The sequence below is a fragment of the Rhipicephalus microplus genome, chromosome X (assembly GCF_043290135.1).
Source record: "Rhipicephalus microplus isolate Deutch F79 chromosome X, USDA_Rmic, whole genome shotgun sequence".
In the NCBI taxonomy this organism is placed as follows: Eukaryota; Metazoa; Arthropoda; class Arachnida; order Ixodida; family Ixodidae; genus Rhipicephalus; species Rhipicephalus microplus.
The window spans coordinates 271063353-271081301 of NC_134710.1; the positions used below are offsets into that span (position 1 = coordinate 271063353).

The 17949-nt window shown below is 45.3% G+C and overlaps 1 protein-coding gene across 2 annotated transcripts in view; it reads left to right on the forward strand.

The window, feature by feature from the left end:
- The window catches only part of p115 (General vesicular transport factor p115), a 61289-nt gene that overhangs the window by 26374 nt on the left and 16966 nt on the right, over window positions 1-17949 (forward strand). For both annotated transcript variants that reach the window (XM_037414027.2, XM_037414028.2), the window contains exons 12-15: window positions 371-492; window positions 1952-2133; window positions 4002-4120; window positions 6377-6515. In XM_037414027.2, coding sequence (XP_037269924.1) covers window positions 371-492; window positions 1952-2133; window positions 4002-4120; window positions 6377-6515 — 562 coding nt within the window. The remainder of the gene's footprint in view (window positions 1-370; window positions 493-1951; window positions 2134-4001; window positions 4121-6376; window positions 6516-17949) is intronic.

Below are 17949 nucleotides of genomic sequence, written 5' to 3' on the forward strand. Positions count from 1 at the left end.
CCTGCATTGATAACGACTTGCCATTTGTCAAGTTATAGGGCATGTGCCTGATTGAATTATCACATAAGGCATAAGCTTTTGCCATTGTAATCACAAACTTTCAACTGGTATTTTCTTTTATTCATTGCTAATTGTTAGAGAAACTTAACAGTGACATTTGACTTTGGGGCTTCTACCTTCTTAATTCATAAGCCACATATTCAAAAGCATTTATTTATAACCAGAAATGGTAAGATTTGTCATTAGGTGATACCACGCACCATAGTGCTCGGAAGTGTGCCATAAAAGTGAAAGAGCAGATGTTACGGGAAAAAATTGGGAAGCAGAACAACATGGATATACTAGTATATTTTCCTTATATTTTTCACAGCTTACTTCTCAAGTTGGCCTTGCAGAAGGTGATGAGCACGAAGATTTAGTTCAAGGCCTGTGTGCATTTCTTCTAGGAATTTGCATAGAATTCAATGATGATTCTGTACCAAGCTTTACAAGGTGAGCCATTGATTGTGAATTTTTGATAACATGTGCACTAGCTGTAGCCAACTTTTTAACATTTAGAAATATGAAAAAACAATAATAATAAAACATGTTGTGACTTATCTATCCACTTTATGCTGGAAATAATGTCAAATTTTTTATTTTAGCATAGTAAAAAGACCTCAAATTTTGTGATGTCACACTGACATCATTGATGCTATGGTCACCATACTAGTTGAAGTTTAGCCTAAATTTTTTTTATGTTGTTACTAAAAGTTTAAAAAGATATGAAAGAGTTGCCTATTTGCATGATAGAAGATATCACCCCTCGATAATGCACAAAGGGGACTAAGGTTGTGTTTGACAATTCTTTGACATGGTGTAGAGAAGGCATTGTGCACTTAGATTTCGATACACGTTAAAGAACACCAGATGGTCAAAATTTTTCAAGCCCTCCACTTTGGGGTCCCTCATAATTGTATCATGAGGCGAAGACCCACAAGACAGTGTCATGTGTGTCTTTTCTTCCTTTGTTCTCTTTTTTGCTGTTGTTCAAGTACGATGCATTTAAGTCAACTTTCCCAGTCTGCCATTCCACTCTATATCATGGTTTTGGAACGTATGACCCCAAACTTTACTAATTATGGCTTGTGGGCAGAGGCTCGCTGCAGGACAGAGTATGTATGCATATTGTGCTGTTGCCCTAACCAGGTAAGGGTGCATTTAGCACAGGTGTGAAAACTGGAACAAAGGTCCCATAAATCGAGTTGTTTGTGCACTTGTGAGCATTTCCCCTGTTGTGATGGAGTGCTCAGTGGAAAAAATGCTGAGGTACAAGATTGCTTTCTCTCTCTCTCCTGTGGCTTCAGAGGTCCCTCTTTATTATGTCCCATGTATGATGTGACAGACTAACATGACAGCTTTAGGCATGAATATGGGGTAATTGTTCATTATTCTCATTTACTCTCAAGTGGGAGCCTTTGATTGCTAGAACACCTATCAGGTGAGGGGAGCTACAGTTAATGAGCTGCCTGTCCTTGCTCATCTCTTGTTCTCTGGCACCTTTGTTGGAACTGCGCAACTCAATGCTTAGCATAAGTACCCAGCCAAGAGAAGAAGATGCGGGGAGCAGTATATAGCACATAGCTATTGGCATCACTTCTACTGTGAGGAAACATATTCGAAAGGAATGCGAATAATTAAACCTTGTGTTTTACATCTTCATTATTAAGTCATTTAAAGGAAAGTTTTAGACAATGCATTCTTTAGGGGGCATTGAATTTCATTGTGTTTTCAGTTTTGTTGTAGGTTCTGTTTAAAAGCTGTGATGTTGTGAGCTCTAAAAATATGAGGCATTACGTACTGAATGTCACAAATGGAGTTTATTTCTTCGATACTGTTACAGGCTGATCAGACGCCTTTCATTTTGACTATAACATTTTGCTCTTTCGTGTGTTTTTTTGCTGGTGTACAGAGAGTCCCTCTGCCAGCTACTGATGAAGCGTGTGGGCTTGGACACATTTGTGGATAAACTGGCGGCCATACCAAAGCAGGAGCGCTACAGTCAAGCAGCCCAGAAGCCGCAGCTCAAATACAAGCACCCATCAGAAGTGTTTTTTGACTATGAATTTTGTCGCCTCTTCAAATCTCTTGAAGGTAATGGAACAGTGCTTTTAGAAGGTGTTGAGATATAACGTCTGGGGGTAAAAAAAAAAGTGAGGTGGTAAAGAAAAAGCACACACAAAAGCACTAGTTCCAGCTGTTCTTCGCCTATATTTCTGCTGATGCTTTATACATGGACATATTATGCAGGCCATTTTGGTCAAGATGACTGTTGAAAAAGGCAAAGAATTTTTATCCTATCACCACATGGTCAACAATATACGTTTTGTACAGTGAGAGTGTAGTAAAAGCAGTTATGAGAAGTATTAATCGGTGTTTATTGGCATATTTTACAGTTGAGGCTGTTCGATAATGAAATTGTGTTTACTCCTTTGAAATGTAATGAAATACTCAGTTTTGATCTAAGTGCTTCTGAAATGCATGATAAAAATTTTTATTAGGTATTACGCAGCAAAAACCCATCACAATTTACCCTTTATGGGACCTATATAGGGCTGGCACAAGTCTCTTGTTTTAGCTGATGAGTAAAAGTTCACATACAATTTCATATTACTATACTTTTTATAGAAGTTTTGCGGGATCATTTCATACAACCAAATCTGGATTTTCACATTTACAATAGCCGAAGTAACTTTGCCTGTACTACATCAACAAAAGTATATATTGCAGCTGATACTTGTAATGAATATACTGAAACTGGCATTTCTTTCTTAATGGTTAATAAATGGGTTTTTTTTTATTTTGTTTTATGCTTAAAGGGGCCCTGCGACACCCTTTAACTTATATATTAGATGACCTTTTTATTGGACTATGCCTCATGAGTATTCTGCTACGAAAATTCATCAAGTATTAAAGAAGTTATCTCACAGGCCGTGCACTATCTCTCCTTTTGCTGCCTTGAGGATTAAGCATTGATGTCTTGGATCATTCACTTTTGGCGGGAAGTAAAGCGCATATGCCAAGCTAAGCAGAGCCCAGTGGTTCGTTTCCAGGAATGAGAATGCTACTGCCTAGGACGCCATGATGCTTGGTTCATTTTGTAATGCTATCTGCCATGGTGCCCGACACCTTCGCTGAGCGATCATGTTAGCCCAGATGAGTTTCAATCAATGTCCTTTTTTCCCTTTGAAACTGTTGGCCGCTACTTACGGTTGAGACATGCGAAGCACCAGGCCAGAGGCACCCCGTGGGTGGCCGTGGTATCTAAACGATGTGGCATGTGGGCTCTGAGAAAATTCGAAGGCATGTGCCTGCTTGCTGCATAGTCAAAACAACATTGCAAAGCAGAGATCAACCAATTCTTGGCTAAGTTTTGAAGCAAAATTGTAGGTGCAATATCTGGCTTGCATGTTCACAGTAGCCTTCACGGCATACTGACGTTTTCTGACTGTGTTAAAAAAGTGATGCCGGGCTCATTGAATCATGTGTCTAGGAGCCCATTAATTATGGAAAAATTTTAAAGGCATTGTTACTTTTCAGATGTATTGACTCATGGTTAACATAAATTTTTATGGATTTATGTCGTTTAATAAGTGTTCGTTCCCACTGACATTTTCTCGGCAATTCTGCATTTACACCACACTACGTGGAGTGTCATTTTATGCTACAGTTGCATTGCTACTAAAACTCTGCAAATTGTCTTTGCAAATTGTGGGCAAACTCTGCAAATTGGCCATGTAATGTTAAATTTTTATCCAAATTGCCAGCAAACCTTATGTTCATAAAGTTGTTCTAGAATGGCAATTTGCACTTAGTGGCATTCACTACTAGCATGTGACAGTAATCCAGTTTCATTTGAGTTCGCTATTTTCAGAATGGGCGACTCATGCAGCCATATTTCTCAAACTACTGATGCAGAAATGCAGACTGTCAGATTAAAAGAGTGGAATTCTCTCTTTCAGGCACAATTATAAAGGCAGTGCAACCGCGGCCAAAAGATTTGCAGAATGGGCCCGAGTCAAACATGACAGCACAGCAGCACTCATTGCTGCTACAATACAAGACAGTTATCAGAGATCAGGTAAGCCGAGGCAGGAATGTAAACTCGTGTATGACTGTACACTTGAGTCTGGATTATAGTAGCGAGGCCATCTGACCTATACACAACTTTCTCTTCCATCTCATTTTGTGGCATTCTCGTTTTAGGGTGTAACCTTTCCCCTTCTACTACTTGACCATTATTGTTGTTTACTTAGCGTGCATACTGTTGCACTCACTTTGAGCTGCAGCATGTGTGCATTGGCTGGTCCAATGCTGTCAACAGCAAAGTGTTCTGCCATTTTAGAAGTGCGTGCACCCTCTGCTTTCAGTTCTCTTGTTTTCTTTGCATAGCAATTGCCTGTCTAGTGGTTATTGCCATGTTAAAAAAAAAAAAGGAGGGGGGGGGGGGGAGGAGAGGCTGAGCCTCTTTGCAAGGCTGCGGACAGTGGTGCACCATAACGAAGCACATGATTACGAGTGCTTCATCACTTTGCGAAGAAAGCAGAGGAAGAACCAGGGTATGTGTGTAGTGTAAATGTCCCAACTCTCCCGGCTTTTTCCTTGAGAGCAATTGCTTGACCACAGCTGGCATTTCGCCACATTTGTGGAATGTGATAACTCCCAGTTTCTCATGCTTCCCTGCTACATTGTTTGGTTAAGGAAGCTGTATGAGGCCTGCAGCCACACATTTTTTTTCTCTCTACTCTCCCTTTTTCTTCTTTTTACAACAACAACAAAAGCTTGTTAATTTGAACTGTGTTAATTCAAACTTGCAGTTATTTTGAACCGACACCCTGGTCTTGGTGCAGCCCTATGAAGTAAAACTCCCAATAATTTGAACATGTCAGTATCCATAAAGGTTAATTCAAACTGGGAGCCCCTGGTTTTCATCACACCTTGTATAAGTCTGCCTAGGGTGATCACTATGTATTGTGAAACGAACCAAAACTAAAGTTACTAAGGATGTAAAACATGAAAACAGCAGCATTTCACACCAGATAAGGATTCGGATGATGTGCTGGACAAGCTGCAAATGATGCTCATGGAGTTGTGACAGAAGAATTGCAAGCAAATGCAAATGATTGATTGCTTTTAATTTTGATTGTGTTAACTCTGCCACGAAAATAAATGTTTTTTCGAGCATAATTAGCATCGTAAATTTCTTATTAAGTCTCACTCCTCATATGAATGCATGTCTTTCTGTGATATCACTGACTGATCAATTCCATTCCCTATTAGCGAAAACTTCACTTATAAAATCACCTGTCATAAATGTGTAATAGTGCCTAGTTCATGATAACGATTCTAGAGATAGCTTCCTTGGGTTCTTCCAGCACACTGTGATGCGATGTCTGTTCATTCTAGTGGCCACCCGCTAATTTTAACTCTGATTTGATCATTCAAAAATTTTATAGTTCCCTTCAAGTTTTAATTGATGAGCTTTTACCGTAGTATGGGAAGGAACACTAAATTAGTACTGGATTTTGACTGCCTAGCAGTAATTGTCCGAGTTTCAGCTCCAAACTGTGTACAACCAAAATGGCTTATCATGGCGTGAGTGAAGGTTGCTAATCATGTCTTTTCCCCTTGGCTATGAGCCTAGATTGCACAGACTTTGTTCTAAGCATGCTCTGCTTCTTTATTTTCACGAAGATAAAGTGGGTAAGTGTGCTTTAGAATAAAATGGCTTTTGCAGCATGGTGTTGCATACTGTTCTGACCCCACTTAGAAGTGTGAAATTACATTTTCAGCTTGTTTCATGCTTGAGACAATGGCTTCCTTAATTTTCCTTGTACCGAGTATTAAATCCGATATTCTCGAAATTTGTTTGAATTCGTATTGCAACACAACTGGTACTGCTGGATATCATCCTGAAGGTATTCAATTTTTGTTTCTATTGCTACTAGAAGGCTGTTGCACAGGTGGAATCACATATTTACTATATACTTATTATGCCATTTACAGCATATATATATTAGTCCATTTTATAGTGTCATGTGGCATCTACCGTTTAGAATTCCTTTACCCATTGGAAAAATGCTTCATTAAAAACTCGTTGCCAAATATCATGGCACTCATTGACCATATATGGCCCTTGTGCCAATTACACTGAATGTAGATTTGCCTATCCTTCCTTCTAGATCTTACTCTGATAAGTCTGCAGGGTCAGATATCTTGTTTAGTCACATGGCCTCATAAACGTTGCTTATTAAATGCTATTTCCCCTGTTTCTTTCATGCATACTAGTTGCTTACTATTTTCTCTACATCATTGACCAGGCTCATGTTGTTTTCAGGATGAAAGAATCAAATCCATGACCTCGGAGCTGGAGACACTGCGGAGAGATCATCAGGAAAGTACCCGTGAGCTCAAGGAAATGGTGGAAACAGTGCAACAACTGAAGGACCAAAATGCTCTTCTTAAAGCACAAAGAGGTTAGGGGATACGCAGCCCCTGCATACTTGTGGGCGTATATAGCTAGCTGCTTTGTCATGCATCTGTGATTTGGAGTGGACACATTGTACCCCGCAGGGGCGCCTGTGTAAGCAGGCGTTTAGTGTGTAGCGACACCACGGACCTGAGCTAACGGGGGGGTTTTGACTTCCTCCTACGCCTAGCTGTGCGTGGCTGGGGAAAAGGGGATCCTGGGGGTTGAGCCAACGCCGGGTGATTGGACCTTTAAGGCCCCCCAGCAGAGGCAACACACCCCTTTGGCGCCGGCTTCACGTAGACGGCACCCCTGAGCTGACCCACCCAGGGGAAATCGGCAGTCGCCTTTTCCTGTCTCTCTCTCCCTCTTGATCTTCGTCTTTTCTCTTTTCCAATCTTTCCTGTCATCTCCTCACTTCTGGTTACTTCCATTTTCCAGGCGGCAAGGATTAACCTTGTGTATGCGCCCTCTCTTGGTCACATATTATTGGGTTATAGTGGTTTTGTACAGCTGGCGCTGGCATGCCTTGTGCTGTCGCGTCCCCATGTTGGGCTCGATGATGGGCGGCTGGCATGGCTGCCGAATTTATATATACTTTATGGCCTCTTTTTCATTTCCTAAGCTGTCTGATCGCCCTCCTACTAAGAGGGAGCGCACCGAAGCAACACTGAATGTATTTATAAAGCCGAAAGAAATTTTTTCGCGCTTCCATGTGATACACTGTGAAATGCAAGAAAAGAACGCAAGAACCATTGCTCCGTTTGTCGTTTCTAAATGCCTCACCAATACACTAGGTTCAGGATATCAGGCTACACGTATGGCTAGCGGGGACCTTCTTCATGAAGTCCAAACCAAGACCCACTATGAAAACCTGACAAAACTCACCTCTTTTGGAACAACACCTGTATCTATCACACCACACCGCTCCCTGAACAGTTCCCGAGGCGTAGTGTCTGATCAAGACCTAATTAACCTGACAGAGAGTGAGCTACTTGAGGGCTGGAACGAACAGCATGTAACACATGTACACAGAATTAAGATTAGGCGTGATAACAAAGAAACCCCTACAAAGCACCTCATTCTTACATTTTGCACAAGCACACTTCCAGAATTTATCGAAACAGGGTCCTTGAAGTTAAAGGTACGACCCTACATCCCCAACCCCCGACGTTGTTTTAAGTGCCAGCGATTTGGCCAAGGTTCTCAGAGCTGCCGCGGCCGTCAAACCTGTGCAAAGTGTAGTTCGCACGAACATGCCACAGACAATTGTGAAGAAACCACAACACACTGCGTGAACTGCGATGGTGGACACCCAGCTTACTCTCGCACATGCCCTACACGGAAACATGAAAAAGAAGTACTCACACTGAAAGTAAATGAAAGCATCTCGTTTAGGGAGGTGCGCAAGCATCTACTAATGCAGGGACCTTTGTTCGCGGAGGTGGCACGAAAGGGGGCAGTGCCACTAAAATCCGCGGCGCCCGCACGTACCACACAAAGTGGACGAGCGGCAGCGCCATTCAACCCCTCAGCAGAAGTAGCACAGGCTCTTCCGCCACCAAAAGGCTTGCAGGCCTCCGGACCTGAAGCCCCAGGGCCTTCTGTCTCCATGAATAGCCCTAAGACCTCCGTGCCTTCACGCGTGAACCGCGAGCGAGCATTCAGCACCTCGTCCGAGGTTATGGACACAACAGCAAGTCCAACGGTGTCTTCGGCACCGAAGGACAGGCGCGGCTCTTTGGAGCGCGCCAGAAAATTAAAAACCATCATTACGGGGCCTGACAAGGCTTCTTGACTTGACGGAATACTTCTTTAGTACACACAGCACTCATTTACAATCAAAATGGATACACAAATAATACAATGGAACGTCGGAGGGCTGCTTAGAAACCTCGACGATATCCAGGAACTTTTACACAAACATTCCCCAAAAGTGCTGTGTGTACAAGAAACACACTTAAATTCCAAAAACACCAATTTTCTACATCATTATGTAATATTCAGAAAGGACCGCAATGATGCTGTAGCGTCATCTGGTGGTGTGGCCATTATAGTTGATCAGGGCGTAGCATGTACACATCTACCACTACAAACATCCCTCAAAGCAGTGGCTGTTCGAGCAGTTCTTTTGAACAAACTTGTCACCTTCTGCTCTCTTTACATACTCCACAGTACCGTCTCGAAAAACTCGATTTCCAGTCACTGATACATGAACTACCGGAACCTTATGTGGTCCTTGGGGACTTGAATGCACATAATGGTCTATGGGGCGACTCTCGTTGCGATGCACGAGGTCGTCTAATCGAACAGTTCCTCTTTTCTTCAGGTGCGTGTCTGTTGAATAGGAAAAAGCCAACATACTTTAGCCTCGCCAACAAAACCTACTCATGTATAGATCTCAGCATTGTGTCCCCATCGCTTGTACCCCTACTTCAATGGAAAGTGATCAACAATCCTTTCGGAAGTGATCACTTTCCGATCATTCTAAATACACCACTAGAAAAAGGTCCTCCATATGTTCCCAGATGGCAGACAGACTAAGCGGACTGGGCACAGTTTCACAACACTACTCGTTTAAGTTGGACCGACATATGTAGGTTAAACATTGATGAAGCTGTGCAGTACTTCACTGCTTTTCTTACTGATGCAGCAGCCAAGTGCATACCGCAAACATCTGGTATGCCGGGCAAGCGACGCGTCCCATGGTGGAACACTGAGTGTCGGAATGCACGAAAAGAACAGAACAGGGCATAGAGGTTGCTTCAGAATTCATCGACAGCCGAAAATCTTGACAGATTTAAGAAAATAAAGTCTCAAGGCAGGAGAACGCGTCGGCAAACCAGAAGAGAAAGCTGGCCCAAGCTTTTATCAGGGATAAATTCATATACACAAGAGGCTAAAGTCTGGAACATGGTTGGTAGAGTAGCAGGAAGACAAGTACACTCACTCCCACTCGTAAACACACAGGGTGACAGCCTGGAAGATCAGGCAAACTTCCTCGGTGCACACTACGAGCAGGTGTCTAGCTCGTCACACTATACTGAAGCTTTCCAAAGATACAAAGGAAGGATAGAAAAGCAGAAACTAGAATACAAGTGCACAAATTACGAGGCATACAACCAACCTTTCAACTTAGCTGAGCTACAAACATCACTAAACTCCTGCAGTAATTCTGCCCCAGGCTACGACCATGTCACGTATAAAATGTTGAAAAACCTGCCGCTCAAAACGCGAAAAACTTTACTCTCCCTGTACAATGCTCTCTGGCTTTCTGGCACCATCCCTGCTTCCAGGAAAGAGGCTATTGTTATCCCTATTTTGAAACAGGGCAAGGACCCTTCCTCTGTTTCGAGTTATAGGCCCATTGCACTTACAAGCTGCCTTTGTAAACTTTGAGAAGATGATAAACCGCCGACTTTTACATTTCCTCGAAACACACGATCTGCTCGACAGATACCAGTGCGGGTTTCGAGAGGGTAGATCTACCACCGACCATCTGGTGCGCATTTAGGGAGAGATCCGAGACGCTTTCATCCACAAACAATACTTCCTCTCTGTATTTCTCGATATCGAGAAGGCATATGACACAACATGTCGTCTTGGCATATTAAGAGACCTGTCTCACTTGGGTTTGCGCAGTAGAATGCTTTCCATAATCGAGAGTTACTTGTCCAATCGGACATTCCGTGTCCGTGTGAGCAGTATTCTCTCCCGAACATTTGACCAAGAAATGGGAGTACCGCAAGGTGGTGTACCTAGTTGTAGACTTTTTATTATCAAAATGAATTCCTTGCACCTGTCCATCCCCCGCAACATGTTCTATTCCACATATGTCGATGACGTCCAGCTTGGCTTTAAGTCATGCAACCTGGCAATTTGTGAGCGGCAGGTTCAGTTAGGTTTAAACAAGGTCTCCAAATGGGCAGAGGAAAACGGATTTCGACTGAACCCACAAAAAAGCACGTGTGTCTTGTTCTCCCAAAAGAGAGGCATGCACTCAGAACCCGACATTGAACGGAACGGTCAATGCCTGTCTATAATGCGGAACATAAATTCTTAGGCTTAATCTTGGACAACAAGTTGACCTTCGTACCGCACATCAAGTATTTAAAAACAAAATGTTTAAAAGCCATGAATGTTTTAAAAGTGTTGTCACGTACTACGTGGGGTAGTGATAGGCAATGTCTCGAGAATCTGTATAGAAGCCTCATTCGCACCCGCTTAGATTATGAGGCCGTTGTTTATCAGTCTGCGACTCAAAGTGCTTTGAAGATGCTGGACCCCGTGCACCATTTGGGCATCCGCCTTTCTACGGGTGCTTTTCGCACCAGCCCCGTAGAAAGCCTTTACGTTGAGTCAAATGAATGGTCGCTTCATCTGCAGAGAACTTACATGTCCTTTGTATATTTCTTTAAGGTGAAAGCAGACAAGAAGCACCCCGAATACCCTACTGTTAATGATTTGTCGAGCTCCATTCTTTTTCAAAACAGGCCTTCGATGAGGCAGCCCTTCTCAGTTCGTCTGAAGGGTCTAGCTGGGGAAACTGGAGTGTCACTTGAACACAGTTTAATGGCTCCTGTAGCATACCCGCCACCGTGGCAGTGGCAGACTATAGACTGCGATGTGTCTTTCCTAGAAGTTACAAAACATGCGCCTATTGCCCATATCCAAACATACTTCCTGGGACTTCAACACAAATACACACGTGCTGTGTTCTTTACAGATGCCTCGAAATCTAACTCCTCTGTGTCCTTTGCTGCTGTCGGCCCATCCTTTTCGGATGCTGGCCCTCTACATCCAGGCACAAGTATCTTCACAGCGGAAGCTTACGCGATACTTGTGGCAGCTAAACACATCAAACAATTACAAATACAATAAGCAGTAATTTATACGGACTCCCTCAGTGTGGTAACAGCTCTGCAAACCCTTAAAAAACAAAAAAACCCTGTCTTCGTCTCACATTACTCCATTTTATGCACACTCTACACACTCAAACAACATGTTGTAGTGTGCTGGGTGCCAGGGCACCATGAGATCCAAGGCAACGTGATGGCGGATCGGCTTGCTTCATCCGTCCACGAAAGCACTGTCACTACACCCATATCAATCCCGGCCCTTGATCTGAAGCCGTCTCTCAAACGAATGCTCAGGGACTACTGGCAGAGCAAGTGGGATAGACACACACAAAACGAAATACACATTATTAAGCCACACTTTAGCCATTGGCCGCCAGTATCGAAATCGCGTCATACAGAGGTAATACTAACGAGGCTCAGGATAGGACACACATACACGACACACACATATCTTTTGTCCGGGGGCAATCCACCATTGTGTGACAGGTGTGGTGAAGCACTGACAGTTCTTCACATTTTCATTCAGTGCAAACAGTAAGAAACTCTAAGAAAACAACGCTTTCCATTACCCTACGGACAACATATACCTTTACACCCTGCAATGTTCGTCGGTAGGGAACCACTTTTTAGTCATTAATCATTGTTAGCGTTTTTAAAAGAAATTCGTAGTTTTCATATCATATTGTAACGAACAAATACAGTGCCGGAAGCTAAAACAGCTATTTATTAATGGCGAACTTGTGCCCGTCAACTAAATACACAAAGGTTGTGAGCTCGCTAGGGAAAACCTCGTCAAGATCTTCTCTTGCGTCTCACCTCGAGCTTCTCCTCGAAAAACTGCCAGCATTCTTTTTCCAGCGCGTGGTGTGGTGACATGTGCAGCCAGCGTTGCATGGCGTGTTTAGCTTGGCACGTTTGGCTTGTCAGTTGGTGTGGCAAAATTCATAAGAGCAGGAAGCGGCGCAAGACTTCGGTAGGTGCCTAACAACATGCGGCATTAGTCCGCCTCCCGAAACGCATCGTCCCGATGCGTACGCTGACGTCAAACAGTTTTGTAAAGGAGTATTTATCTGATGTTTGAGCACATTTATCAGTTGTCTCGTTCAGTGCCTTTCGTAGTACGGTTTCATTCGTACTACATGTATGACTTCTGGGCGATTCCTGCGTCGAGTTGAGTACACTTGCCCTTCAGGAATTACTTCGTAGTTTAGCGTGCCTAACTGGCGAAGTACTTTGTGAGGGCCGAAATAGCGCCGCATCAGTTTTTTCGATAGGCCAGGTGCGCGTATAGGCGTCCACACCCACACTTTGTCTCCGAGGTTGTACGGTACGTCTCTCCGCTTCAGATTATAGTGACTTGCGTCGGAGCCTTGTTGCAAAATGATACGATGTCTTGCCAATTGCCGTGCCTCTTCTGCCCTTTCTATGTAGTCGCTGATGGGTGGGTCACTCTCATTCGAATCGTTGACAGGTAACATCGCGTCTAAGGTCGTTGTGACCGTCCGACCATAAACAAGTTGAAATGGCGTGAAGTGTGTCGTTTCTTGTACTGCGGTATTGTACACAAATGTAGCATAAGGCAAAATACTGTCCCATGTCTGGTGCTCAACGTCCACATACATCGAGATCATGTTGGCGAGAGTTCTATTGAGCCTTTCGGTTACTCCGTTTGTTTGCGAATGGTATGCTGTAGTCCTTCTATGGTCAGTGTGGGTGAGCTTCATAACAGACTGCATCAAACGGGCAGTAAATGCTGTTCCTTTGTCTGTAATGACAACCTGCGGTGCGCCATGTCGTAGTACAATCTGAGTGACGAAAAACTGGGCTACTTCGTTCGCCGTTCCATTCGCGAGAGGTGATGTCTCAGCATATCGAGTCATGTAGTCTGTTGCTACAACAATCCAGCGCTTTCCCAATGAAGAGAGAGGAAATGGACCAAGCTAATCCATTCCTACTTGCTGAAATGGCCCTTGTGGTGGCTCTATTGGTTGCAACAGACCCGCTGGTTTCGATGGTGGTATTTTGCGTCTTTGGCGATCCCGGCATGACTTAACATAATGGTGCACCGAATCCCTTAATTTCGGCCAATAATACTTCCGGCGAATTCTGGCCAAAGTGCGACTACTACCCATATGGCCAGCCGATGGGTCGTAATGACACGCTTCTAAGATTTCTGCTCGCAGTGATGATGGTGCAAAAAGCAGAAACGTCTCACCTCTGTTTACGAAGTTGCGCTTGTATAGGACGTCGTTCCGGAGGACATAGGATGTCAAACCACGGATGAAAACTCGTGGTATCTTAATTTGGTGACCCTCCAAGTATTGGATAAGCGGGCATAGTTCCGGGTCCATTCGCTGAAGACGAGCCATCTCCGACACATTCAGAACTCCAAGAAATAGGATGTCTTGTTCTTGGTCAGATGATGGAGACTCGACAGGTGCGCGAGATAGGCAATCCGCGTCATTGTGCTTGAGACCGGACTTGTAGACCACAGTGATGTCATGTTCCTGCAGACGCAGGCTCCATCTAGCAAGTCTTCCTGAAGGGTCCTTGATGTTTGCCAGCCAACACAATGATTGATGATCACTGATTGCTCGAAACGGTCTGCCTTAGAGGTATGGGCGAAACTTGCTGATGGCCCATATAACTGCGAGACACTCTTTCTCTGTCGCTGAGTAATCGGACTCAGCATTCGATAGAGTGTGGCTCGCGTAAGCAATGACCTTTTCTTCTTCATTCTGCCACTGAACGAGGATGGCACCGAGACCAACGTTACTCGAGTCGGTATGTATGTCTGTATCGGCTTCTTCGTCAAAATGGGCAAGTATTGGAGGAGACTGCAAACGGCGTCGCAACTTTGAGAAAGCCACTTCTTGTTCTTCCCTCCAAGAGAATGGTACACTTTCTTTCGTTAGCCGTGTCAAAAGCTCAGCGACCTTAGCAAAGTTTTCAACAAAGCGTCTGTAGTAGGCACATAGTCCCAGGAATCGTCTGACGGCCTTTTTCTCTTGCGGTTTCGGAAAATTTTCAACTGCTGCAATCTTTTCTGGGTCTGGGCGGACGCCTCCCGCACTAACTATGTGCCCGAGGAACCGAAGCTGACGAAATCCAAAGTGACACTTTTCCGGTTTGATGGTCAGTGCTGCCACGCGAATGGCATCCAGTACCATTCTCAGTCGGTGGATGTGCTGCTCGAAGGTAGAAGAAAAAACCACTACATCGTCGAGGTAGACGAGACACGATTGCCACTTGAGTCCGGAGAGCACAGTGTCCATCATCCTCTGGAAGGTAGCGGGAGCAGAGCACAAACCGAAAGGGAGCACTTTGAACTCGTATAGTCCGTCTGGGGTCACAAATGCCGTCTTCTCGCGATCTCGTTCGTCCACCTCGATCTGCCAATATCCACTTTTTAAGTCCAATGATGAAAAAAAGTGAGCATTGCGTAACTTATCCAAGGCATCATCGATCCATGGAAGTGGGTAAACGTCATGCTTTGTGACTTGGTTCAGCTTTCTGTAGTCAACGCAAAACCGCAGGGTTGTTCTTTTTGACTAGCACTACCGGTGATGCCCACGGACTGTTGGATGGCTGAATTACATCATCGTTGAGCATTTCCTGCACTTGGTTCTTGATGGCTTCCCTTTCTTTTGGCGCGACTTGGTATGGGCACTGATGCACAGGTCTCACGTGTTCTTCGACCACGATACGGTGCTTTGCGATGGGAGTACGTCCGACTTTCAACGAGGTGGAGAAGCACTCGGCGAACTCTCTGATAAGGTCAGCAATCTGTTGCTTCTGAGATCACGAGAGCTCTCTGTCAATGTCTACTGACTAGAGTACGTTATCTACTGTCTTTGAAGCTTTATCAAGAGTGCAAACATCTGAGACCTGCACGTACTCATGCAGCGATGCTATGGATGTTCCCTTCGCAACATGCTGCAGCTCATTTCGAAAGTTAGTTATTAGGACATACGCTCATCCATCATGAAGGCTCACCAGGCCTCTTGGCACGCATAGTCCTTTTTCTAGTAGCAGTCCGATGTTTCCGTCCGCTAATCCATTACAGTCACTTCACTCCTCACAAGAACGGTCACACTGGAACGTGGCGGCACGGTTACATCTTCGTCCACAATGCGGAGAGGTAGAACGATTGGTTTCTCCGCATGACAGAAGGCGACGGCATTCTCCGTAGAAAACGAAACCTGGGACTCTTGCAAGTCGATGACTGCATTGTTTGTTTGCAAAAAGTCCAGCCTATAATCAGTTCCCGGGAGCACTCGGGAAGCACAACAAAGCTGCCGACATACACAAATCCTCTTATTCCTATCCTTGCGGTGCATAACCCCACAGGACTAACTAAGTGCCCTCCAGCGGTACGTATCTGAGGTCCGGTCCATTCAGTCATCACCTTCTTAAGCTTCTTTGCAAGAGCATTACTGACAACGGAATAGTCTGCACCAGTGTCTATTAGCGCAATGGCCTCGACGTCGTTGATCGTGACTAATATCTCGGAGGTAACGTCGCTACTACTGCACTTGTCCGTCGTTGCGTAACTGTTACCGTCGTGTCAGGCTAACAATGGAGGGTCTTCAGTTGTCAGTATATCAGCGGCCTCACCTTCAGAGGTCGCTGGCTCTAGTTTTGCCGCGGGCTAGGTGAACGTGATCTTTGGAGATTTGATGACGGACGAGGACTCGGCGACCGATAGCGCATCGGTGCTGTCGAACGCAACTCCCGTTGTTGCGTGTCTTGAGGTGAATAGCGTGAAGACAAGTATTCTTCGATTTCGTATGGCCGTTCACCGTTTCGTGGGCATGGTGCATTGGCTGGAAAACCACGCAGTCCTGCCTGACGATACTGGCACGCCCGGTAAAGGTGACCGGCTTATCTGCAGTGGTAGCAAAGGGGCCGCCGGTCTACAGTGCGCCATACATCGCTCTTACGTGGTCTTGCTTCTGGTATTGGTAGCGGCGTACTCGGAGAAAACGTCGGGGGCATCACAGCAGTCGCAGCCGTCCGATTCATGCGTCCGAGGTCCTGTCGTACAACTTGCGCGTACGACAACTGAGGCGGAGGCTCCGGTTGTGCACGCTGTAGTACCTGAGGTTGTTGTTGAAGAACTGCTTGCCGCACTTCTTCGCGCACAACGTCGGCAAATGAGGACATCGCTGGATGAGCTTGAGTCATTTGTATTTTCTGAAGTTCTTCCCTTACGACAGCCCTCACCATTTCACGCAAGAGGTAAATGTTACTCGTGAGGGTTGTCGATGCCGCGCTAACAGATGAGACGCTTACGTCCCTGTTGTATTGACGCGCGCGCTGCTGCAGGGTCTTTTCTATCATTGTTGCCTCTGATCTGAACTCGGCAAGAGAACGGGATGGATTACGCACCAGGCCTGCAAAAAGCTCCTCCTTCACTCCACGCATCAGGTGCCGCAATTTCTTTTCCTCAGCCATGTTCGGGTCGGCCCGGCGGAACAGTCGGGACATGTCTTCAATGTACATGGCGGTGCTGTAATTGTCCCGTTGGTTTCGCATCTGAAGAACGGCCTCTGCCTTTTTTTTGCGGTCCGTGTTTGGGTACGTAGCAAGAAACTCTCTTCGAAAGTCGTCCCACGACAATAAGGACGCTTCGTGGTTTTCAAACCACGTACGCGCAGAATCTTGCAGTGCCACGTAGACGTAGCAAAGCTTCCTGTCTTCCTTCCAACCGTTCAGCCTGTCAACGCGTTCGAAACCGTCGAGCTAATCCTCGGAATCCTCGAAAATATCACCGTAAAATACCTCTGGTATGCGGGGCGGGTCTATGACGATATGAGATGGAAATGAAGTCGCTTGGGTGGCCATTGCAGGGACTCCGGAACTTACGTCCTCCACTGGTCTCGAAGAATCGAAGAGGGCACCAAACTCGGGCTGCTCACCACGTAGGCGACGACGGTGTACGGGAGTCAACAGCGCTGGCTCCAATCTTCTGGGTTCTGGGCTATGTTCCCTATCCTGAGATGGGCTTGGAATCATACCCCGCACCTCCACCAGTTTGTTACGAACAAATAAAGCGCCGGAAGCTAAAACAGCTATTTATTAATGGCGAACTTGTGCCCGTCAACTAAGTACACAAAGGTTGTAAGCTCGCTAGTGAAAACCTCGTCAACTTCTTCTCTTGCATCTCGCCTCGAGCTGCTGCTCGAAAAACCGCCAGCGTTCTTTTTCCAGCGCGTGGTGTGGTGACACGTGCAGCCAGTGTTGCACGGCACGTTTAGCTTGGTGCGTTTGGCTTGTCAGTTGGTGTGGCAGAATTCATAAGAGCAGGAAGCGGCGCAAGACTTCGGTAGGTGCCTAACAACATGCGGCAATATACCCGGGCATTCCGTAGCACGACCTCTCCAGAGAGGTTTTCGCTGCGGTGGCTACACTCAACGAAGCAGTTGCCTCGCGGCCCTTGGACGCAAGGGTATGAACGACTGAGGCACTTGTGCTAATGCCATACATGTCCATCATTGTTTTTTATTATCACCGACTTTTGTCATCTATTCACACCACACACACCTTTCACGGCATGGTCATGATTTTATTACTTGTATG